A 24,646-nucleotide genomic window follows, 5' to 3' on the forward strand; every position below is an offset into this window, starting at 1 on the left:
TTAAATGAATAATTTTACAGGCTTGTTGTAAAGGGGATTAATTTAGAAATTCTTCTCAACTGCAAGATTCTAGGACTTCCTGAAATTCAATAGGCAATTATTTAATCCTTTCAGTTAATGTAGTCTTTTAAGATACAAATACTACCAAGAAAGCAAAGGAAAAGAGAAAGAAGCTTTCCTCATAGCTTACTATTAATTAGTGAATCAGAATGCTTTAAAAGAAAATTTTAGCATCTAGATGATGTTTAATTTATAAATGAGATCACATTTCTAGAAGCATTAGGGAAATAAAGTTTTTTATTGGGGGGGGAGCAGTATAAGGAGAAAACAAAAGAAGTTTAGTCAAAATGTCAGCCACTTCTAAAGATTAATCATACTTTGAGTTTTTGGTATGATTGCTATACTCTTGTTCACAACATACTATGGCAAAAAAAAAAAGTACTGAATTTTCCACACTGGTTTAAGTCTTGTTTCTAATAATTACCAGAAGCTACCTAGGCTATTACCTTAGGTGAGTTTTTTTTTCTTTTTTTTTTTTTAGGTTTTTTTTTTTTGCAAGGCAAATGGGGTTAAGTGGCTTACCCAAGGCCACACAGCTAGGTAATTATTAAATGTTTGAGACCAGATTTGAACTCAGGTACTCCTGACTCCAGGGCCGGTGCTCTATCCACTGCACCACCTAGCTGCCCCCTTAGGTGAATTCTTAATCTCTGGACCTCTCCTTTTCTTTCTGTAAAATTAAGGTGTTTTATGGGGAGGGAAGGGGAATCCATAAATGCCCCTAATTATTCCTCCTTTTCATCTATAATTAAACCAGAACGAGAAATACCCTTGGCACCACCAGCTCCAGTGGTTTCTAATAATTTTGATTTCTTCAACTCCTTTCAACCAAACCATTGTGTTGTGAACCCCCGTGGCAACTTAATATTTTATTCATAATTATTTACTCCTTAAAGCACCATTAAAGAACAGTGAACACAAACTCCTTGGACCACTGTCCAGAGCCCATTAACCACTGATCTACTTTAATCCATCCATTTTACTGCCGAGTGAACTGAGGCCAAGCCAACAAGTCTTGACTAAGTGACTTCCTCTCTCTGGATCTCAGTTTTCTCATACAACAAATGCATATATTTTCTCACATATCAAGTATCAATAATATTTGTACTAACTCCCAATATGTTTAAAAATTGAGGACGGAAAGTAAGGTTTTGTAAACCAAAGTATTATGTAGCAGAAAAAACAGGTTTACCTTAAAAAACATGCTAATCAGAAAATGACAGCAATCAACAGCCAAAGCAAGCCTAGAGTGAGAATCATGGAGCATGACCTTCATCAGATATGAGTGAGGTCAAATGTGAATACAAAATATCCTAAAAGATTACAGGTGATTTCTTCATTATTCACCAGTAAAAATGATCATCTCTATAAAAAGACAATCTCCATCTTCCGCTAGCAGTTAATCTGATATAGATTATACATATACAACTACTCCAAGCAATTTCTTGAACAAAATGGTCCATCTCTAGAATCTAGAATTTTCCCCCATGCCTATAATGTTTTCACTTCTCATCTCCACTTCCTGGCTTTCTTTGGCTTCCTTCCATGTTCCAACTAAAATTCCACCTTCTGTAGGAAGTTCTTCTGATCATTCTTAATTCTTGTGTCTTCCATCGGAATTATTTCCTCTTTTTCTTAGATAGAGCTTGTTTATACATATTTATTTGCTTGTTGTTTGCTCCATGAGATTGTAAGTTCTTGAAGGCGAGGGCTGTGTTTTTGCCTCATTTTTGTAACATCACTGTTAAACAAGGTGCCTGTGATATAGTAGGCATTTAATAAATATGTACTGACTGCAAACAACCAAGGGGAGAAGCTTAAGGAAGATGTAGGCTTGAACTGTAATACAAGATTTATCTTATTCTTAGAAATTGTAAGTGTGTGTGTAGAGGTGACTTCATGACAAGTTCATGCTGAGATGTAAGAAATCAATTATGCAGAAGGCTAGGTAGGGCCAGGAGACAAAAACACGAGTGTCAGTTCTCAGGGAAACTCTCTCTTTCAACAGGGAAGATACAAGTTCCCAAATATATTAAATAAATCGTATTTATGAAGCAATTTCCTGGGAGAGAGAGCCCTTTCCAAAGAGGGATCAAGCATGGCCTCAGGGAAGAAGCAGAGCTTGGGATGGGTTCCAAGGAAATTAGGGATTCTATTAGGCAGAAGTAAACTCCTTACATAGGGGGGCAGTGGAGGTGGGACAGGAACAGGACTACTGCAAAAGCCCAGGGTCAGGATATGAAACTGAGAGAAATACACAGTGATGCAAGGAGGAGTTTGTGTGAAAAACAGGAGCATGAAGAAAGACTGGAAAGGTAGAAGAGACATCTCTCCAATTCTGATGATTCTTCCCACTCTAAATCCCATCTTTTTCAAAAAAAAGCTAAAAGAGCAGGGCAAATAATGGCCAGTATAGCTGAACTTGTCATAAAGGAGGGAACAACATCAACAACAAAAAAATCAACATTCTTTTTTTTAAAGGTATTTTGCAAGGCAATGGGGTTAAGTGGCCACACGGCTAGGTAATTATTAAATGTCTGAGGCCGGATTTGAACACAGGTACTCCTGACTCCAGGACTGGTGCTCTATCCATCGTGTCACCTAGCCACCCCCTACATTCTTTAATATTTTTTTCTTCCTATTCTCTTCCCTCTAGGGTCAGAAACAACAGGTGGAGCAATTCATCTATTTGCTGTGTTTAATAAATCTGCAAATATTTATATAAAGCATAATCAATAACCCAAGTCAAAAACAAAGCCTTTACTGGGCACTGGGGTCAAGTGTAGATCAGGGCATCATTACAGAACTTGTAAGATCAATTTTATGAGCCTGTACTCAGCACTTTTATTTAACTTGTTTTCCCTAGTATTCAATTTATACTTCTCTCGTTGCAGTTATGATCTGTTCTATTATTAGTTGTCTGCGAATAGGTTACAGCCACCTCCAAGATTATAAACTCCATGTGTACAGTCTTGGGAGGACTTTTAAAAATCTACCATAATACCTAGCATAGCTTCTGGATCAAAGAGGGCATTGATAAAGGGAGAATGATAGAGATGCTGCATATGAGCAAAATCCTTATTTATTAAAAGATTCCACAAACCAATGCCTTGGTTTTACATCAATACTCAGCAGAATCCTATAAGAGGTTATTAAAAAAAATGAGTCAGCCAACTTCATTAAGAACAAGCCGGGTAATGTGCCTAAGAGGCCATATCCCAAAGATATCAAAGAGAAAAGGTTCTTTATGTAAAAAATTATTTATAGCAGCTCTTTCTGTGGAAACAAAAAACCTGGAAAGTAAGAAAATATCCACCAATTGGAGAACAGCTGAATTGCATATAATGGAATACTATATAGTGCTGAATGAAATTATAAAGGGAAAAGATTTCAGAGAAACCTGAAAAGATTTGTATGAATGGATTTACTATTTCCCAAACTAAGAATTATATGGTTGTCATTTGATCTTTATTTCAACAGCAACAAAGTGAGCAATGTGACTACATAAAAAAGTGGTAACCTTATCTTTTTTTTACAATGCACATATTATTTTTCAAATATATGTAGCAAAAGTGGTGATAAAATTAAAATTCTATGTTTAAAAAGTGGTCCTAATGAAATATATATCCTCCCTTAAAGATGGGGGGACTACTAAGATGAAGTCATTTAGATATACACTATCAGACAAGTTTTTGTGATCAATTTTTTCTCCTTAATTCTTTTCATCACAACAAATATTTTAATGGAGAGAACTGACATGAAAACAAATAACCCCCCAAAAATATAAAGTTATGCTATACTGATCCCATTTACCCTGCTGATGTAGAGACTAGGCAAAAAGATCAAAGAATTGACAGAGCAACTCTAATTTAAACCATTCATTGGGCAAAGACTCTCATGAAAATCTAATGGTTAAGATGGAGAGATATGACCTGGATTTGATTCAGAACTGGCTGAATTATCTAGAACTAGTGTTGATTACTGGATTGATGTCAATCTGGTTGGAAGAGTCAAGGTTCCATTGCTGGTGCTGTTCCATATGACTTATGTAAAATTTTGTATTACAATTCAATTACAATTTAAGCTTATCCTCTTGGTTGTTTGCAGCCAGTACATATTTATTAAATGCCTATATCACAGGCACCTTGTTTAACAGTGATGATACAAAATGAGGCCTCACCTTCAAGAGCTTACAATCTCATGGAGCAAACAATAATAGTGAGGTTTTGTTGTTTTAAAGTATCAGATGGGAATTGCCAGCTAGGTAGCAATTAATATCTTTTTTTTTTTTAAGGAAGGCAAATGGGGTTAAGTGGCTTGCTCAAGGCTACACAGATAGGGAATTATTAAGTGTTTGAGACCGGATTTGAACCCAGGTACTCCTGACTCCAGGGCCGGTGCTTTATCCACTGTGCCACCTAGCCACCCAATTAATATCTTCTTTTTTAAATCTGGAAGTTTCTGATGAACTGTACATTAGAATGAATTTAAGAAACTGTAATAATATCCATCACCCCAAACTTCTTCATGAAACAAATTATCTTCTTACTTTTCAAAATAACAATTTTTTAAAAATTTTTTAAATTTTATTTTGAATTTTTTACCATTTCCCCCCTAATCTTGCTTCAAAATAATAATTTTAAAAAATCCTCCAGTTTAATATTCAAGATTATAGGCTTAAATCAGTGGACAACAGAAAGGAGATGTGAGTTGGAACTATTACATATAAAACAGTAGGAAATTATATAAGTAAGGAAGGTAGAAAAGGTAAGTGGGTCATATGTTGGAAACAAAGAATAATCAAAGGACATTCTTGTGATGTCAAGAGAACTGGCAGGAGTTCATCAGACAAAGACAAGAATCACCTAAGATGAAAAGTTATGGATGAGTTCTAAAATGATTTAATTAAAATGAGTAGAGATTAGATCAACTCTAACAGCAAAATTCATTACAAATCATTGGAAATTTGGTAGGTAACTATTTGTTATATAATCTATTGACGTGTTCCTTAATTCTAAAATTCTTACCAGGGATGAACCCCCAGGCTCAGAAGCTGAAGCTTCGTTCTTTATCGTATTCTCTTGTGTGATAGCATCTTCTCTTTTCCTCTCTTTTTGGCCTGCTTCATCATCTTCATATTCATCTAGATGCTTAAAAAAAAAAGACATTGCTTTATACAATTGATAGATGATTCTGGGGGTAGATTAAAATACTCACATGCAATTATTAATATTTGCCCACTGTTAGTATGCAAACCTATCAGATGTGTTCTTGAAGAATTGATTTTAAAGTCAACTTTAATAAACTGAGCCACATTTCAAACCAACCAAGGGAGGTTGTAGACAGTGAAGCAATTCCAAATAGTAAACTCTTCCACCAAAGAAAGGTAAAACCAAAATCCTTTGGCAGGTAATCTAAAGCTTCCTGAGCCTTAGTTTCCTCATCAGTAAAATAAGGAGGTTGTTCTAAATGATAGTTATAATCCAGTTCTGAATCTTATGATTCTTTTGCAATGCTAATAACTAAATTGGTTTTCTTGCAGTTCCTCCTTCAGGACATTCTGTCTCCAAACCCTAGACACAAGAGATCCATCCCTTAAATCTGAAGAGTATTCCCTCCACAAGGCCTCCTCCTAGAGAATGTTCTACTTTCTTCAAGGCTTAATTCAACTGAGGTCTTCCCTGAAATCCCCCCCACCAATCCCTGTTACTAGTGTTCTCCCTCCCTGAAGCTAAAATGATTTTGATTCTAATAATTGCATTTTTTTGTGTAACATTCCCCCTCAAAAAAAGAATGTGATTCCCCAACATCACACTGAAGTCATTCACCACAAGGCCCATTCTGAATTCTGAGGTCAACATTTAGCAGCTATATAACAAATGGAGACTCACAATTTACAAAATAGGGTTAATATTCATGTTGCCTATTTTATAGTGTAGTACAGAATGAAGAGTTTAGAAGGGTTCACAGCCATTTTATTGAGTGATTAATCGAGGCACTTCAACTCTCTGGGTCCTAGTTTCCTCAAGACAAGGGTCTTGAAATAAATGGCCTCAAAGTCCCCCATTCATAGGCCTGAAAAGAGAATGGAATTTTCCTTCTTTCCACTGTTTCTCAGTTTTTCCTGAGTCCTTGGTTACTTTGTTCCTCCAATCACCAATCCAAGTTTATTCTCTCATCCTAGCATCCTTATAGACCAATTATGTTTCACCCCCAAAACAGGCCTCATATAGGTCATAATCAGAAAAGAGGGATCAGATGTACTTATAACTCAATGGGCTGATGCCAGAAATGTGAAATGTCTGTCTCTCCAGAGACCACCTCCTAAGCCTCAGGCTACTAGCCCATCGACATTAAGCTTTGTTCATAGCTATCCAGCGGGCACATTTTTTCCCTTAGTGAAAAGCAGTTTAAAAGGGCCTCCAAAGAGACTTGGGAAGAACTACTTAAATAAACTTCTTTCATTTTTTATTTTGATTTTCTTCAATAATTAAATTGTTGGAAGAAAAGTGAAATCTAACTTTGCCATATGACCAAGAGATAAAGAAAAGGAGAAAAATAATATTCCTTCCTCTTCTGCCCAATTCCCTACCTACTCATTACTTGGTGCCATATTTGTTTTCCAGCTCCTAACTTCTTTGGCTGTAAAAGGATTTTAAAAAACTTGATGATGTTTAAGGCATTTCTCGGCTCTGACAAAAGAGTTTTGAATCATAGTTAAAGGTCTAATGCCATTTCTGTGGGGAAGTGATAAGGTGGAATGACAAAGAAAAACTGAAAAAAAAAAATTCTGGACAAGTTAAAAGTCTGCGAGTAAAACAGAAGAGGCAAAGCACATACAATAAAGATTCCTTTCTAGAAATGAGAATATTTGAAAGAAGGATAGTGATGGTCCTCAACAGGAGCTGTGCCCTTTTGCATTTAAGGAAAAAGGTTTGTTATTCTGCCTGACCAACATTCTTTACTTTCAACTTCATGGACCAGAAATATGTGAAAGATGTACAAACCATCTCAAGCCCAAATTGTTCTCAATCCAATTAGGAAGCAAGTCAGCTTTTTATATAGCATACAATCACAAAATGTGCAGAGGTCCTCCATCCATTAAATCAAATAATATATTTGTGACGTATTTTTTCTGCCTCAGAGGCATGACCTGTATCATGTATCTCAAATGAAGTTTGGAAGGATGATAAATAATATTTTGGAAAGTAAAATAACTGAACCAAAAAGGAAGTTAAAAAAGAAACCACTGGTTTTCAATGCTAACAAAATCAAGATTCCCACTAATAGACTACTTGACCTCTTAAGATTCTCAAATAAGGAATACATGCTGTTCAAAAATATGAAAACATTATGATTTAGACTCCTATTACAGATGGGACCAAAAAAAGTAACCTAATAAAATGAAAACTATGTGTAACTTCAAACAAATGCCAATTTAATCAAGACAAAAGAAAACTCTTCCCTGACTATTTGTTCAGAACCCAAAATCCTTAAATGAAACAAGATAAAATAAAACAAGAGATTACATCAATTGAATAACAAACAATATTTATGAAGCTCCTACCAGGCACCAAATACTACACAAAGTGCTGGGAAAACAAGCATAAATGAAAAATAAAACAATGAGTTGAGTAGAGTTCATTACTTGGAAGAAGCAAACAGTCAAACAGGGTAAATGTAAATGTATCACAAATAAAAGTAAATAAGTACAAATCTATAAAAAGTAGTTAAATTTAACAAAGGTGCCAAAGAATTTCTAATTCTTTCTGAAGTTAAATGAAAAGCCAGGTGGTTTGGAAATGGCAAAAGCAAAGATAAGGATTGTTTAATCAATCAAAATGTTGTAAAAGCAAAATCACTCAATCTATAAGTATTTATAAAGTACCTAGTAACCAGAGCAGCTATATGGTAAAGTGAAAAGGTCTAGAGTCAGGAAGACTTCAAAGAATTCAAATCTAGTCTCAAACACCTACTTAGTTGTGTGACCCTGGGCAAATCACATAAGCCTCAGTTTCTTCATCTGTCAAATGAGCTGGAGAAGGAAATATCTTAGGCATGAAAATGCCAAATGAGGTCACAGAAAGATACAATAAAGTATGCATCTATTACTATGCTAGATACTGTGAGAGAGAAAATTATGCATTGAGGTCCTTGCCAAGTCAAGCAACTTATTAATGTCATCCTTTGAGATCATGTTGTGCCTTACTTCTGAATTGGTTGGGTATTCATTAAAAATGAATATTTTGCAGATTGCTTAATTGCTATCCTCTAGCCAAAGATATGAAGCCCACGAACATTTCAATCAGTTATAATTAGCCTGATTTGGTATACTTCATAAAATACTTTACATGGTGAAAACCGAACAGACACTAATCAATCCTCTTCTAATAGATACTAGACTGCTAATCTCATACAACTAAGGAAGTGATACTGACCCATACAATTCTTGTTGTTCTCATTTTTTTCCTAGATGTGTGGCAATTCAGAAATCTCAAGTATTTTCCATCTAAACCACTTTTAACCAAATATGGAAGATATTCTGTGTGACATTTGCACATCTGATCTTAATATAAGGAATCCACAGAAATTCCTTAGGTTTTCTAGATTCTCAAACATTTGAGGCTTAAGAATGAACATGTTTCTATAGTCCTCCATCCCACCATGGAAAATAGGGCAGGCATTTTTTACATGAATCATAGTGATGGAGAATGCTCAGAACACCATCAGGCTCACCACTACAAATCATAATGAATGGGGATAGAAAAAAGGTCAGAGAAGATGAAAACTACTAAAAGGAGAGAAAATTCCTTGGAGTGACCTTAGAATTATTCATTCTAATTTATTTTGGGTCTATAAGTAAAAATTATGTGGCATGTGATAAAATAATTATCAATTGTGATTCTGAGTTAGTAAAGGTCATCATTCCTCTCAAACTGGAGGTTTTAGTCACCATGGAGAAGCACTGAAGACATACTTTGGAAGGATGCATTTCATTTTCCTCCCTAAACCATTTCAATATTTCCTCTTCTTTTTTCCAACTTGAAATAAAAATGACTCTTAATTTTTTGGGGAGGAAAGGAGGCAAGAATAGTGTAGTGTATTAAATTGTGATTTCATGTCTGGTCTGTCACTTGTTCCATCAAAGTCTATCAACAATTTAAATGTAATTTAGAGTTCTAGGGTTTTGCCAGAGGATGCTAAGAATTTCAAGAGATTTTATCCATGATCTCATAGCAAAGCAGAATTCTTTATTCACCAGATCCAAGTATCTTTCTCTCTCATCTCTTCACCCTCTACTATTAATACTATGGTTGAAGTTCATCAATATGTTTAAGGCTTTTCACAATTAATAGTTCTTACTTGAACCATCTACTTGTCTTCCTTAACAGGTATATCATTCTGAAATTTAGGGGGTTGAAAAAATGCCAACTTAAAAAAACTATCTTTACAGAGAGAATGATGATAATCGAATCTACACCAATGACAAAGAGAACTTTTTGTCCTCAAAAAGTTTATATTCCATTGGTGGTATGCCACATGAAACACAGACAAAAAAAGACAAAATGATCAGAGGAAAGGGAGATACAATAAATAGTTTCAGATTTTAGATGTATATACAACTCATTACAATCAAATATAACTCACAAAACATGGTTTATATAAAAGCCAGAATATGAATAATCTCTGAATAACAAAACTAAAACTTGAGGAAAATTTCCTTTCATTGCCTCAATCAATCGATCAAGAATCATTTTATGTTAGGCATGGGGATAGAGACAAAAGTTAAGAGTGTCTTTCGGATCTTAGAATATTGATAATAGCTCTGAGAAGAACTGAACAAATCTCTTCTTTTGCTTCTGTTTCCTTTTCCAGGGAGAATAATGTTTACACAAGACCTGAAGACTCAAGGTGAATAAGAAGACTAGTCGGACAGAGCAAATTGACCTCCATGAGGTCATGATATCTTTAGACTCCAAATCCTAGGAAGCTAGATTGAACTCTCTTGATCTTTGAAAGCTCAAGAGCAAAGAGAAAGGTGCTTCAGGATTGAAGAACGGAAATCTTGTCCTGATTTTCATTAAAGACAAAAAAGGGGAGGCATGTGTAAACTGAAGCTTAATGAGTTTCATTTCTATCCTTTACAAAATCAAAAAAAATTAACAATGGGATGCTTTGTTAGAGCAATTAGAAAGGGAAATGATGATTAAAAAGCCAATCTGGCTTCAACAACAAAATCTGTCAGATTAACCTAGTGTCATTTGACAAGGTAAGCCTAGGTAGTAAAGGAAAATAAAACGTAGCTATGAATACTAAGATTTCAGCAAGATACTTGAAAAACTAATGTTACTCTTAGGTTTTTGTTTTGTTTTGTTTTGTTTTTTGCAAGGCTGATGAGGTAAAGTGGCTTGCCCAAGGCCACACAGCTAGGTAATTATTAAGTGTCTGAGACCGGATGTGAACCCAGGTACTCCAAGGCCAGTGCATTATCCACTACGCCACCTAGCCACCCCACATGTTACTCTTAATAATATTCTTACAGACAAAACTGAGAGCTACAGGCTAGATGATATAATATTTAAGTGGATTTGAAACTAGTTGAATGACTGAACCCAAAAAGCTGACATTAATGAGCTGTGACTTAAAAGATCTATTATCTAGTATCCCAGGGATACATCTGCCCTGGCCTTTTGCTATATGAGATTTATCAATGAACCCAGAAAGTACAGATGGCATATTTGCCAAATATATAGAATTTTAAGATCTTGACAGGCCAAAAAAGAAGAGTCAAAATGACCAAAATTGACTTCGTAAAGATAATTATGAATTTATATATCTAGAAATTAATCAATTAACTCCAAATACAATGCGAACATAGCAGACATTAACAAATAATAATAGCTAACCATAACTGGTATTTATATAACTCTTTTTTTTTTAGCTTTTTGCAAGGTAATGGGGTTAAGTGTCTTGCTCAAGGCCACACAGCTAGGTCATTATTAAATGTCGGGCTGGATTTGAACTCAGGTACTCCCGACTCCAGAGCTGGGGTCTCTATCCACTGTGCAACCTAGCTGCCCCGATATTTATATAACTCATAATATGCTAGATACTTTTAAGTATTTTACAAGTATCACAATATCATCTCTTTTAATCCTCACAATAACTCTGGGAGGAAACTAGGCAAACAGAAGTTAAGCAACTTGATCAGCAACTAAGTGTCTGGGACTGGATTTGAACTCAATTCCTTCTGACTCCAGAACCAGTGTTACATCCACTGCATCAGCATGTTTGAGAAAAAAATCTGGGGAGTTTAGTAGACTACAACTCAATGAGTCAATAGCAAGACATTGTCTTCAAAAAAACTAGGCTACCTAAAAAGAATAGTATCCAAAAGAAAGAACTACTGTTTCCCTATAGTCCTCTGTAAATCAATGACATCATGGGTCCTAAGTTTTAGGAAAGACTTAAAACAAGCTAAAATGATCCATAAGAGAATATCCAGGATTCTCTGGACATTGCAAAAAAGGAAGGCAGAAGAAACCAAAAATGAGGGAAGAATGATAGAGGTCTACAAGTATTTGAGGAGTTATCATTTGGATAGAGAGATTAGACCTACTCTAATTTGACTCCCAAAGGCAGAAAGAGTCAATGGATAGAAGACCAAGGGAAATATTTAGGACTGGAGCATGGAAAAGCTTAATATGGACTTCCAGAGTTGGTGTCTCATCCTCTAGTTACACTAAAAAAGTCTAGTGAATTTGCCTCACCAGTCTTCCCAAAGAAACTTGATGACTACTTGGGGATTTTTTTTGATTAAGTTTAGGTTTAAGTAAATGTTCCCTTAGATTCACTGAATTTATTGAGTCTAAAAAATATTAAAGCAGTAAGGAAACAATGTTTGATGTTAATTTGAATTACTTTCAGAAGAGAGTTCCTATAATTCCCACTGATACCCCATTACCCATTCACCTCTTTCCCCAGGTTATCCTCCTGTCCTTCCCTAGATTTTTGGTGAGCTTACTTCATGGTTCGATCTTCACTTCAAGTCACTTCATGGACCCCCTCATTTATAAAATAAGGGGGCTGCAATAGAAGGCTTTAAAAATCCCTTCCAGTTCTAAATCCGAGATATTATGAAATATAATGGATAATCAAGAATAAACAAAGGAGTGTGTGTGTGTTGGTGGGCTAGGATGTGAGGCTTAAGATATCATCAACCGGGGCAGCTAGGTGGTACAGTGGATAGAGCACCAGCCCTGGAGTCGGGAGGACCTGAGTTCAATCCAAACTCAAACACTTAATAATTACCTAGCTGTGGCGCCTTGGGCAAGCCACTCAACCCCACTACCTTGCAAAAAAAAAAAAAAAAAGATATCATCAACAGCCTTACAGATAATGACAATAAAACCTACATTTAAAAAAGGCCAAGAAGGGTTAGGCTTTCTTTGCTTACAACAACCTAGAATAATTCTTAATAAGAAAATAATTAATGCTTGTTCACTGAATGACAACTATTAAGAACTAATGCTATTTCTTTTTCATAAATACTGAGTGGGAACTTTAAAAAAAAAATCCCAGGAGATCACTGCGCTATCTTCCATGTATCCACTGTTTCCCATCATATTGATCCTATTTGGAGCTACTCACACTGCCAAAAGACTTCAAGTCCACTATATATTTATATAAAACCAATTCCTTTTGGATGAGAGGATAACAGCAACCACAAAAATAGCAAACTCTAGCATTTTATACAGAGTTTTATATTTGCCAAGTAATTTTAAATATTATCTCATTTGATTCTTACAACAACCATGTGAGGTAGGTGCTATTATTATTTCCATTTTATAGGTGAGGAAACTGAGGTTACAAAGGTTAAGTGACTTGCCCAGGGACACATAGATAAGTGATTAAGTCCAAATTTAGCTCCAGGTGTGGTGTTCTACCCACTGTGTCACTAAGGATTTATCAGTAAATATTGTTTTTTCATAATTTCAGTCATGTCTAACTTTGTGGTATCCTATTTGGAGTTTTCTTAGCAAAGATACTAAAGTGATTTACCATTTCCTTCTCTAAGCTCATTTTACAGATGAGGAAACTGAGGCAAAGAATCACATAGTTGTTAAATGTCTGAGACTGGATTTGAACTCAGGAAGATGAGTCTTCCTAACTCCAGGCCCAGCACTCTATCCACCGAGTCATCCATCTACCCCAATAAAAGTCAAAGATCTTAATTTGCTGCTAGAAAACCCCTTCCACCAATGAAAATCATTACATTGGGATTCTACTCTATTAGTGACTAATTATACAAGTCTGCTGTAGAACTTTTAAGCAAGTGAGGCAAAAAAAAACAAACATAAATGGTAATCCAAGTCATTAGTTAATCCTTACAACAACCTTTTATGATACTTATCGTCATTTTTACAAAATTTATTTTTTAATTACTAGCTATACAAAAACTAAGCATTTCAAGATTAAACAAAAAGTCCTATCTGATTTTTAATGAAATGTAATCTCCACTTGGATAATAATCCCCAAACCTAGAGGGTAAATAAGACCAGTTAAAGGATCTCAATCTTTAAAAATGCAGAAAGTTCTCACACCATTATTGCCCCATTCCTATCTGATAGGAGTTTGATCATGAATTATATCTAACCATGCCACCTCCTTCCTCCATGATCCCATCAGATCTCTACACTCAGTAGTATCAGATTCCCTAAATAGTAATATATACTATGAAGAAAGTGGCAGTCTTTCCACTGATTCAACAGATATTCCAAAAACCTCCCAAGAAACTTCTGAGCAAATTTAATTCCAGAAGTTAGACTAAGATTCACAGAGAATATCCTTTTATGAGTTAAAAAACTGAAATGTAAGATTACCACTAAATTCTTCCTGAATTTTCATCTCTATTTAGACAGATACCAGCAGGATGGTATGAAGGTGAGGGGTTAGGGGTCGCAAAAAACTAATAATGTGAAACAGCTAGACAAATTCTATAATCCAAAGCTATTAAAACCACATAAGAAGTATTATATCCAATTACTATAATTCAACTATTTATTCTTCAAATATTCATCAACTTCAAGTAAATGAAATATTCTTTATTGTTATCCCTCAGAGAACCTTGGCCTCCAATGTTACTCTTGCTAATATAATTATAGTATTGTAGGCTAATTTTCTCTCTCTCTCACAACAGCTAGTAGCAAAATGAATAGAGTGTCTGGGCTGGAGTCAAGAAAACTCATCTTCCTGAGTTTAAATCTGATTTCAGACATTCAATAGCTGGATTACCTTGGGCAAATCACTTAACCTTCTTTGCCTCAGTTTCCTCATCTGTAAAATTAGTTGGAGAAGGGTAAGTTACAATATCATTGCCAAGAAAGCCCTAAATGGGATCATGAAGAGTCTAAATTCCTTGAGGAAGAGGCTATTTCACATTTGGATTCCTAGTATTAAGCCTGCAGGTGAAAATGGAATTATAGGAATAAAAGAATTTAGAACTGGAGGGGACTTTAGTTATCCCTACACAGAGATTATTTAACTTTTTGAGTATCATGTACCACTTTGCAATCTCATGAACCAAAAAATGGCCCTGATCAAAGTATTATTTTTAAATATACGAAATAGAAGTGTTACAATGAAAAATAATTAAAACAACTGACATTATTTTTGGATGGTCTATGATCTAGAAAAATCTATGATCTAGTCAAATCCTTTCATATGAAAGATGAGCAAACGGAGGATCAGAAAGTTAAATCTGATCAAGGTCACCCACAAAAGAATTAGCAAAGCTTTTGTTGGAATCTAGATCCAAATCTGGTCCTCTTTCCAGGGCATCAATACTTGAAAAAAATCATTTCTTAGCTGTTCATTTTAATTAAGTACGAGTAGCCAATTTTTAGTTTTAGATAGGAGTATTAAATTCTCATTGCACAGAAACAACAGAACTCACTTCTTGATTGACATCACTGCCAACATATAAATGACTTAATATGTGAATGGGTTTGTTCCAAATATATAACTTTGGAAAAAAACTCATTCACATATTTAGTCATTTTATCTTTATCATGCTATAATTTTAACATTGAGTCAGAGTGGTAGTAGTAGTTGTGATTCCTTTTCCTTATTTGCTGGCTTTCCTCTCTGGATCATTATCTCTGGGTGATAGTTCAAATAGGCATATTGTTGATGCTTGTTTTTTATTTACATAGACAAATTTAAAAGGAATAAACACCACACCTTCCCATCAAATATTAATTCTCTAACTTCAAAGGCTCAAAATATTTTAAACTTGCTATTACCCTAGATCCAATTCCACCAAGAAAACTTAATAAACAACATTTTCACCAAGCTATTCCATTATATTTGGAATGAATGGCAGAGGGATCATTCCACATGGTTGTTAAAAACCCAAACCCACAAACTGTTGACTCACAAGCAAGTCCTGACAAGCCACAAAATCTAATGGGCAAGCAGAAGTACAAATGTTGCATCAAACTTTTTTATGATGTTATGATTCAGAATAAAGCATTATTGTCTCACCCATATTAGAGTTCCGTCTCCTCTTCCAGAGAAATATTTGTTTTCTTTGGGTCTTTCTAAAGCTATTTTCCTTCTGTGATGAGATGTAGGATGTATTACAATAATGTCTACCTTTACTTAGCTATTTATTCTACCTTTCCTCAAGTCCTTTCCTTCCTCGCCCTATAGGTGTGCCATTCAGAATACACTCACCTTTCCTTTGGTCCCCCCAAATTTTTGTCTCCTTCAAGATCCAGTTTAAAAAACTACCTCCTTCAAGACACCTTCCCTGATAACTGAAAAATAAAGCAAATAGTCTTTCACTCTCCTTTCTCTCTAGTCTATATTTCACCACCATGACCAGTGTTCTCTAGTAGTTCCTATCACACACCTTGGAACTTTCAATTTTCTGCCTCTACATTTTGTATCCTGTCTTATCCCTTACAGTTCCAGGTTTATGGCAGGAACTTAATAGTCAAACACACTTAATACAACTGAACCTACAAATTAATTCAATGGTTTCTAAATCTTACTGATTTCCATAATTAATTACAACAAAGTTTTCACTTTTCAACTAGCATTAAAGCCCTAATGCTTCAGATCCGAGTCATCTTATTTATTACTTACCTGTAGGACTCCTTTGAACATCATTTTCATAAGACACTCCAAGACAGTAATCTTGCCTTTTTCTACACACTGTCTATCTTTCCTTGAGCATTTTTCACATTTTGCTTCATCTTAGTTGTCTTCAGCTTCTTTCTTCTACTAGTATATAAGCTATTTGCTTATCTTTCTATCTTTCACAGAGTACCACTTAACAAATATTTGTGAAAAACACTGAAGTGTCTTCAGTGGCCATCCAGGCCAAACCATTACTTGAAGAATTCCTTCCATAACATTCAAATGATCTGCCACCCAAAGAATTGGAAATTGAGGGGATGTCCATCAATTGAGGAATGGCTGAACAAGTTATGGTATATGAATGTTATGGTTGGACTCCAGAGAAGCATGAATAAGTTACAGGATCTGATGCTGAGTGAAGGAAGCAAAACCAAAAGAACATTGCATACATTAACAACATTGTGAGATGATGAATCTTGATGGATGGAGCTCCTCTCAACAGTTTAGAGAACTACGACAAACCTAGCAGACCAGCCATGAACAATGCCAGTCCCATCGAGAGGAAGAAAAACAAAGCAAAAAAAAAAAAAAAAAAAACCTACAAAATCTGAATGAACACTTGATTCACTTTTTTAAAATTTCTCTTATGTATTTCTTTCCTGTCTCTTGGATTTCTTTCTTTTCCCTTAATCCTAATTCCTTATACCGAAAATGACTAATCTGTTCAAAACAAATGTGTATATATAATATTCACCTGACTATTTGCCACTAAGAGGAGGGGATTAGAAGGGAGGATGGAAGGAAATTATGTAACTTAAAATATGCATATACATGTAGATGAATGTTGAAAAACTTTCACAACATGTAATTGGAAAATAAAATATCAATTAAAAAAATGATCCACCATCCACCTGAATGCAGGTCAAAACCCTCTACCTCTCATCTCCTTCTTCTATCCTCCCTTCTGCCAGGCCCTTTCCCCCCCCACCATCCCTTACTCTTCCAACCAATGTCACTGGCCTCTTTCCTGTCACTCTAAGACATTCCTAAGTATTTTCGTTGACTTTCTCCTTTCCTGGAATTCTCTGCCTCCCCCATGTTTGCCTTCTGACTTTCCTGGTTTCCTTTAGATCCCAACTAAAAGTTCACCTTTCTGTAAAAGTCTTTCCCAATCCCTCCTGTTCCTAATGTTTCCCTCTGCTGAATACTTCCAATTTATCCTGTAATTATCTTGTTTGTACATGGTTGTTTACATGCTGTCTCCCCCCGTTAGCACAGTGTCTGGAATACAGTAATGTGCCTGGACCATTAACACATGTTTATAAATGGACTGAAGACTACCATATTGAGAGGAAAGTCACTACTTTCATGACAGTTTATTTTACTTTAGGACAGTTCTAATAATTAGGACATTTTCCTCTACATCTCACTTATATGTTTTTTCCTATCCCTCCCCTGATTTATCAAGAATCTATATCCATCAGTTCCTTTGGAAGGCTAATCCATTCTTCTCTTCAGAAGAGGAAAGAATACACACCAGTCTGCTGAGTCAGCTCACTTTATCTGCTAGATAGCCTCCAGAACCAAATCATTCTTCACCTTCACATATTACTGATAAATCTCAACAATCTAACTTCTGCTGTGCCTCTCTGAACTCCTCTCTAGGAAGGTCAGGGTTCAAGTCTTTCCATTGGCATATATCAGCCAATATTAGCTTGGACAAACCAATTATGCCCCCCCATCTCCATTCTTCCCAGGAAACTCTCTAAATACAAGAAATTGAAGAGCAGATCTGCTTTTATTGAGACTGTAGCCCCTCTGGGAGTTTCCCTTGAATAGGGAGATCACAAATCTATCAATGATATTGAAATAGGGGCCATCAAGAATTTTAGGAAAGGCACTGCTAAGTGGAAAGCATCCAAGCTTGGAGATTCAAAGTTTGTCTCAAACAAAAGCAGCTCGAGGAACTTAGAATGTTCAGTCTGGAGAACACAAGACTTAGAGAGAAAATATGGTAAGTTATCTCCAAGTATCAAGGAGGTTGGAGAGGGAATAATATACACGTGCTTCTTAGCTATAGAGGTCATAATTAGAAGCCATGGAAAGAAGTTGCAAAGAGGCAAAATTTGGCTTCATGTAAACAAAAACTTCCTAAACAGAAAAACTTCAATACCAGAGCAGAATGGGCTGCCTATAGGTAAGGACCTGCCCTTCACTGGGAGTCTTTAAGCCAAGACTGGAAGGATGACCATGATACATTTTGGATTTTGGGTCAGATATAGGCTGAACTTCAGATTTGAAGTAACTGTTTTATCTTACCTAGACCTCCCCTTTCCTTCTCAATAAGATCCCTTTCCGTCACTTCAAGCAGTCAGATTTTCTGATTTCTAGATCTCTCCCTCCAACCATGGAAAGACCACAACATCAATAACAGACTGAATCACTGAGGTATTAATTCTCTTACTTTGAGAGATTTTATTTCTGTCCCTGGAATGAAAGATTCTATTTCACTTGACAAAAAACAAAAATCAGTCTTCTGATCAGTAGAAATTAGTAGAAGAAAGTGGAGTGGTTTTTGTTTTTTGGTTGAGTTTTTTTTTTTGGGGGGGGGACCTTTTTTTGCTACTAAAACTCAGACACTAGTCCAAAGAATGCCTTATGTGTGGCTGCTATTTGCTGCAGTTGTGATATAGTCAGACCTGAGCTCCAGGAGGACCACTTTGACAGAACATCAATGAAATAGGTTTGAGTTAATGAGAGACTATAAAGGTGATGAGTATAAGAGATATTGTGATCTGGGATTCCAGATCTTGGATTGTTGGTGCAACTGGGAACTCATCCAGGCTTTCTGGAGAACAATTTGGAATTACAATTTGGAATTATGCCCCCAAAGCAACAAAAATTGCATATCCTTTGATCCAGCAATACCACTACTGGGTCTATACCCTGAAGAGATTATGAAAAACGGTAAAAACATCACTTGTACAAAAATATTCATAGCAGCTATGTTTGTGGTGGCAAAGAATTGGAAATTGAGTGAATGTCCATCAATTGGGGAATGGTTTAATGAACTGTTGTATATGCATGTGATGGAACACTATTGTTCTATTAGAAACCAGGAGGGACGGGAATTCAGGGAAGCCTGGAAGGATTTGCATCAACTGATGCTGAGTGAGATGAGCAGAACCAGAAGAACACTGTACACTCTAACAATAACATGGGGGTGATGATCAACCTTAATGGACTTGCTCATTCCATCCAGTACAACAATTAGGCACAATTTTCAGATATCTGAGATGGAGAATACTATCTATATCCAGAGAAAGAACTGTGGAGTCTGAACTAGGACCAAGGACTATAACCTTTACTTATAAGAAAAATGTTGTCTTATTATGTAATTCTGCTATATCTCATCCTATATGTTTCTTCATAAAGGATATGATTTCTCTCTCATCACGTTCAGCTTAGATCAATGCATACCATGGAAACAAGGTAAAGACTAACACATTGCCTTCTGTGGGGGGTGGGGGAGGGAGGGAAACAAGATTAGGGGAAAAATTTTAAAATTCAAAAGAAAAAAAAAGAAAAAACTCAACCAAAAAAATGAGAGAGATACTGTGAAAGGAGAAAGTACAAGACTTGACAATGGATTTGTTGGTTATTGTGGCTGAGGAGTGGAAGGCACCTTGGTGGTGAACCTGGGACTGGGAATATCCTTGGGAGTAATAGGCAATTTGAGACAAGGGGAGTTTGTCAGAAAGAGTTCTGCCACAGACATATTGCATGCAAGATTCCTAAGGGACATCCAATATGAAGTGTCCACTAATAGTTGGATATGCAAGACTAGATAGACATCAGGAGAGAGGTTGGGGCTAGATAAATAGATCTGGTTCATCATGAGGTTCCATAAAAATCTAAAGAACATTTCATGGACTAGACCCAACTTCTTTCAGTTCAATCTCCTCACACTCCCATTTCCCCAAATTGAAAGGTGAAGGAAAGAAGAAGTAAAAGCACATTCTCACCTGAACCTTCTTTCCATCCCCTCCCAGCTTCTATTTTCAGTATAAGCAGGGTGATTGTTAACAATCTACATCTCTGAAAATTTTTTCTGACTCAGTACCTTTGATAGCAAAACAGATGCTAGAGGAAGACTCTGACAAGACAAATAGGTGAAAAGAGAAAGGATAAGGGATCTCAGCTCGGTGGAAAATAGACGAGAGGAGGAGAGTGGTAAAACTGGGAATCATAATACATGACCTCACAGGAAACTGTGGACACTGGCTTGGTTACGGATATTGGAGAAGTAAAAGTAAAAAGAGAAAACTAAAAAATTTGGTTTGGCTATGTCAAAGCTATGCTAATTACAGTCATTTATGGGAACTGCTTCACATTTATGCCTCATTACCATGTAAGCACAATAATGATTATGTGTACCATTAAGTATGTATCAGATTAACTTTGTTTTAAGTTTTATTGGATTACACCAGTAAACTCTCTACATGTGCCTGCTTAGTCTCCTTAGCTTGTTGATTATGAATCAGTGTTGTCTGCTCAGAAAGGGTGATCAACTTGATGAAAACTTTATAAAAAAAAAGATTAGAAAGCCTCAAATGCAGGAAGAAATACTTCAATAATTAGTAATCTTAAAGAGGAATTACCCTCATAAGAATGGGAAGAATTATCCTTCTAAATATGGTGATTAGCTACTTGCCAATTTTCTTGACATAAAAGGGAAGGGGCTTATTACATTAAAAAAAAATAAAACATAACTGGAGAAGACTTCAGATGCCATCTAGCCCAGGGATTATTAAGTTGAGGCCTGTGAAGTTTTTTAAAAATAGTTTAATAACTATTTCAATTGGTTTCCAAATCCTGTCATTTTATTTTATGCACATTTAAAAAAAAATTCTGAAAGAGAGCCATATTATCACAGGATTCCCTAGACCACCAGAAGGGTCCTGATGCAAAGAAAAAAAGAAAAGACTGAGCATCCTAGATTCTAGTCCAATCTCCTGATTTGACAGATGAGAACTGAGATCCAGAAGTGAATTAACTTGCCTTAATCACACAAGTAGCAGAGTCAGAAAGTGACTCCAAATTCAGGGCTCTTTTCACCCTATCACTTAGATAACAGACATAATCTCCCTAAAGGTATTTAGAAAGAGCAAAACACATTTATCTGAAGTCATACAATTGGAACTTTGAAAAGAATTCGTTGATAATGGGTGAGATGAATTATTCCAAATAAAAGCAGTCTTTCAAACCACTATTATAGGTAACAAAAATGAATTTACTGATGCTAATATTTCTAAAAAATATTGTAAAAGAAAACCATTGACTTGGGTTCAACATATATTGGGTCTAGTCCACTAATAACTATTTTGAGAAAATAGATACTAAATTGTAACCTACAGGAAGGAAAGAGCCCTGTCTGAATTAAATTCACAACTTTGTAAATAAATCTTCTCCCTACTGATATATTTGTTACTGAACATACTTCAAGAAAGAAAATTAGCATTTATCACAATCCTGCCCTTATGAGGCCTATTGTCAGGACTCATGTATTCTACCAATTTGAAGTTTTTAGAAACTCTGTTCTCACTAAGGATTATCTGTGATTCCAAAGGACTAGAGTTCATTTTGCTGACTTGGCATATTTGTTACAAAAGTTCCCCTTCTTGCCCAAGATCCCCAATATGAGGACAAGTAGAGAGGAAGGTCACAGAACAGAAGATAGATTTTTGTTCATTAAAAGTAACTTAGCCTCGATTTTGTCATATACTCTGTAAACTCATTCAAATTCCTATTTCAACAATACAAAGAAACTAACCAATATATTTCTCAAACTCATGGTATTCAAGAAAAAAATAAATTTCAGCAGGAACAATGCTTAAAAAAGCAAAAACAAGATGACAACTATTTTAAGGTTGCCCATATATTGTTTTTGTCATCTTGATTAAGAGATCAGAGATATCTGTGGTCTAAGAATACAGAAAAAATAAAGAATGATCATCTTCCATATTTTTAATGACTAAAATAAAACTTATTTTCAAAGCTTAATTGCAAAGTACGTTATAAATTCATTTTGATGACTTTGTTAACTATTTCATATTTACTTTTACATATCCCAATAAGTCTTTTTTTTAGGGTTTTTTTTTTACAAGGCAAATGGGGTTAAGTGACTTGCCCAAGACCACACAGCTAGGTAATTATTAAGTGTCTGAGACCGGATTTGAACCCAGGTACTCCTGACTCCAGGGTCAGTACTTTATCCACTGTGCCCCTCCAATAAGTCTTAATAAAAAAAAACAATCAATTAATGCCCCTACTCTAGAAAATATCTACAAATAAACTAAGAAAGCTTACTGTAGCTATTCTAATGGGTTTTTTTTAAGTTTTTTTTTTTGCAAGGCAATGGGGTCAAGTGGCTTGCCCAAGGCCGCACAACTAAGTGATAATTAAGTGTCCGAGGCCGGATTTGAACTCAGGTCCTCCTGACGCCAGGGCCAGTGCTACATCCACTGCATCACTTAGCCGCCCCTAGCTATTCTAATGTTGATTTTTTTTACCCCCCAATTATCAGACTGATGAAAGTGGGAGGTAGGGGAAAATTCTGAGAAAAAAAGAGAGAGAACAACTTTCTGGTTACTTGTGAACAATGCTTCTAAAATGGTTTTGAGTGTAGACCTATCCAATGCCTAAACAATTCTTTTTTAGATTCAGAGTTCTTTAAAGAAAATCCAGGAAGTCATCACAGTCAGCTGTTGAAGTTAGCTGTTAATTCAACAAGAGATAATTACAAAAGGTTATTATTCAACTGCCTATTCAAGTCCTTTCATTTATTCACTGGAGAATGCATTTGATTCATATTAGTAATATATGTCGTCTATAAGATTTTGGATGTCAGAAATCAGAAATATTTTGATTTTTGTTTCTTTTTATTCCATATGAATTTATTCTTGTTATACAAAAGTTCTTTGTGTAATGAAAAAAATACTTCTGATAAAAATCTGACATTTAACATCTAAGTAATTGAGAAAAATAGTTGAGAAAATAGTTGAGAAAAAGATTCATTCTGCAGTACAAAAGAGGTCAAAAGATTACAAATATTTAACACATATGATAAATAATGTGAAAAATTGCCCCCAAATGAAAGAAATAAATTAGATAGCACTTTATGCTTCTTAAACTGGCACCTGCCAAAAAATGGATCAATAAAGAAATGCCACAAAATATTTATAGCAAAGATCTGAAAACAGTAGATCCCACTGACTGGGGAGTAACTAAATTGTGGTATGTTAGTGGAATAGAATATTACTGTGAAACAGTGAGTGCAATGAATATAGATAATTGATGACACAAAATGATGTAGAGTGAAGAAAAAATATATATATTATATAATGACTACAACAATATAAATGCAAAGAACTTTCAACAAATAAAATTGAACATGAGAAATTATAAAAAACAAGAAAACATATGAAAAGAAAATTTACCATGAGCCTTTGTAGAAGGGTCAGACTTTTTGATATTAACCAGTTTTATTAACTTTTGTTTTATGTCAGGAGAGAAAAAGGATTACAAAGGAGGTCAAGAATTGATATAAAAAAATCAATAAAAATTTTAAAATCAGTAAAGATGGGTAAAAATAAAATTCAGTATTGAAAGATCTTAATAACATAGGCTCATTCTTATATCCACTGATGAAGCTGGGAATCAAAGCAAACTGTTTGGAAAGCAACATGGAATTACTCAAAAAGACCTACAAAATTATTCATCTATTTGAGTCACTGATGTCACTACTTGGACAATTTACCTAAAGGATATATTTGACAGTGAGGAGGTGGGAGGGGAGAGACAGATCAATCTGGAAACAATGGAATGTCCTAGCAATTAAGAAATGACTGAAAAAATGGTGGAAAAGGAATCAACATGATATTCTTTGTCAAAGAAATAGGAAATAACATAAGACTTAAGAACAGAAAGCAGAACACAGTATATGTAAATATTTATATGCAAATATATTTACAGAATTACATATTAATATCAGCATAAGGGTAATATATATACATGTGTGTATATATGCACACAATTACATATTAATTTAATATTGCCTATATAGAGATACACATACTCATATAGATACTCAAAATAGACTTGCCAACTGCAATTGCATAAATAGCAACAAAAACGGTAGCTTAAAACAAAAAATACAAATACAAAAATAAAATAACTGTTTCCACCTTTCAAAAATTGATGTGTATATTCTAAAAGTATAAATGATAAAAATTAATCAATTTTTGCTAATGTATGATTAGGATATTCTATATTATTTAAGTTCAGAGTTGAAATAATCATTTAAAAATATATTTCTAAAGAGCTTCAAAGTGCATTGAAAAAAGAGCAACAACTTACTAATAGGAGACTCAACTACAAT

General features: G+C 35.0%; 1 protein-coding gene across 1 annotated transcript in view; it reads right to left on the minus strand.

Annotated features, from left to right (window-relative positions):
• The window catches only part of PAWR (pro-apoptotic WT1 regulator), a 146,030-nt gene that overhangs the window by 48,597 nt on the left and 72,787 nt on the right, over positions 1-24,646 (minus strand). The window contains exon 3 of the mRNA XM_074226494.1: positions 5,088-5,210. Within this exon, the coding sequence (XP_074082595.1) occupies positions 5,088-5,210 (123 nt within the window). The remainder of the gene's footprint in view (positions 1-5,087; positions 5,211-24,646) is intronic.

Source organism: Macrotis lagotis, chromosome 2 (genome assembly GCF_037893015.1).
Source record: "Macrotis lagotis isolate mMagLag1 chromosome 2, bilby.v1.9.chrom.fasta, whole genome shotgun sequence".
Classification (NCBI taxonomy): domain Eukaryota; kingdom Metazoa; phylum Chordata; class Mammalia; order Peramelemorphia; family Peramelidae; genus Macrotis; species Macrotis lagotis.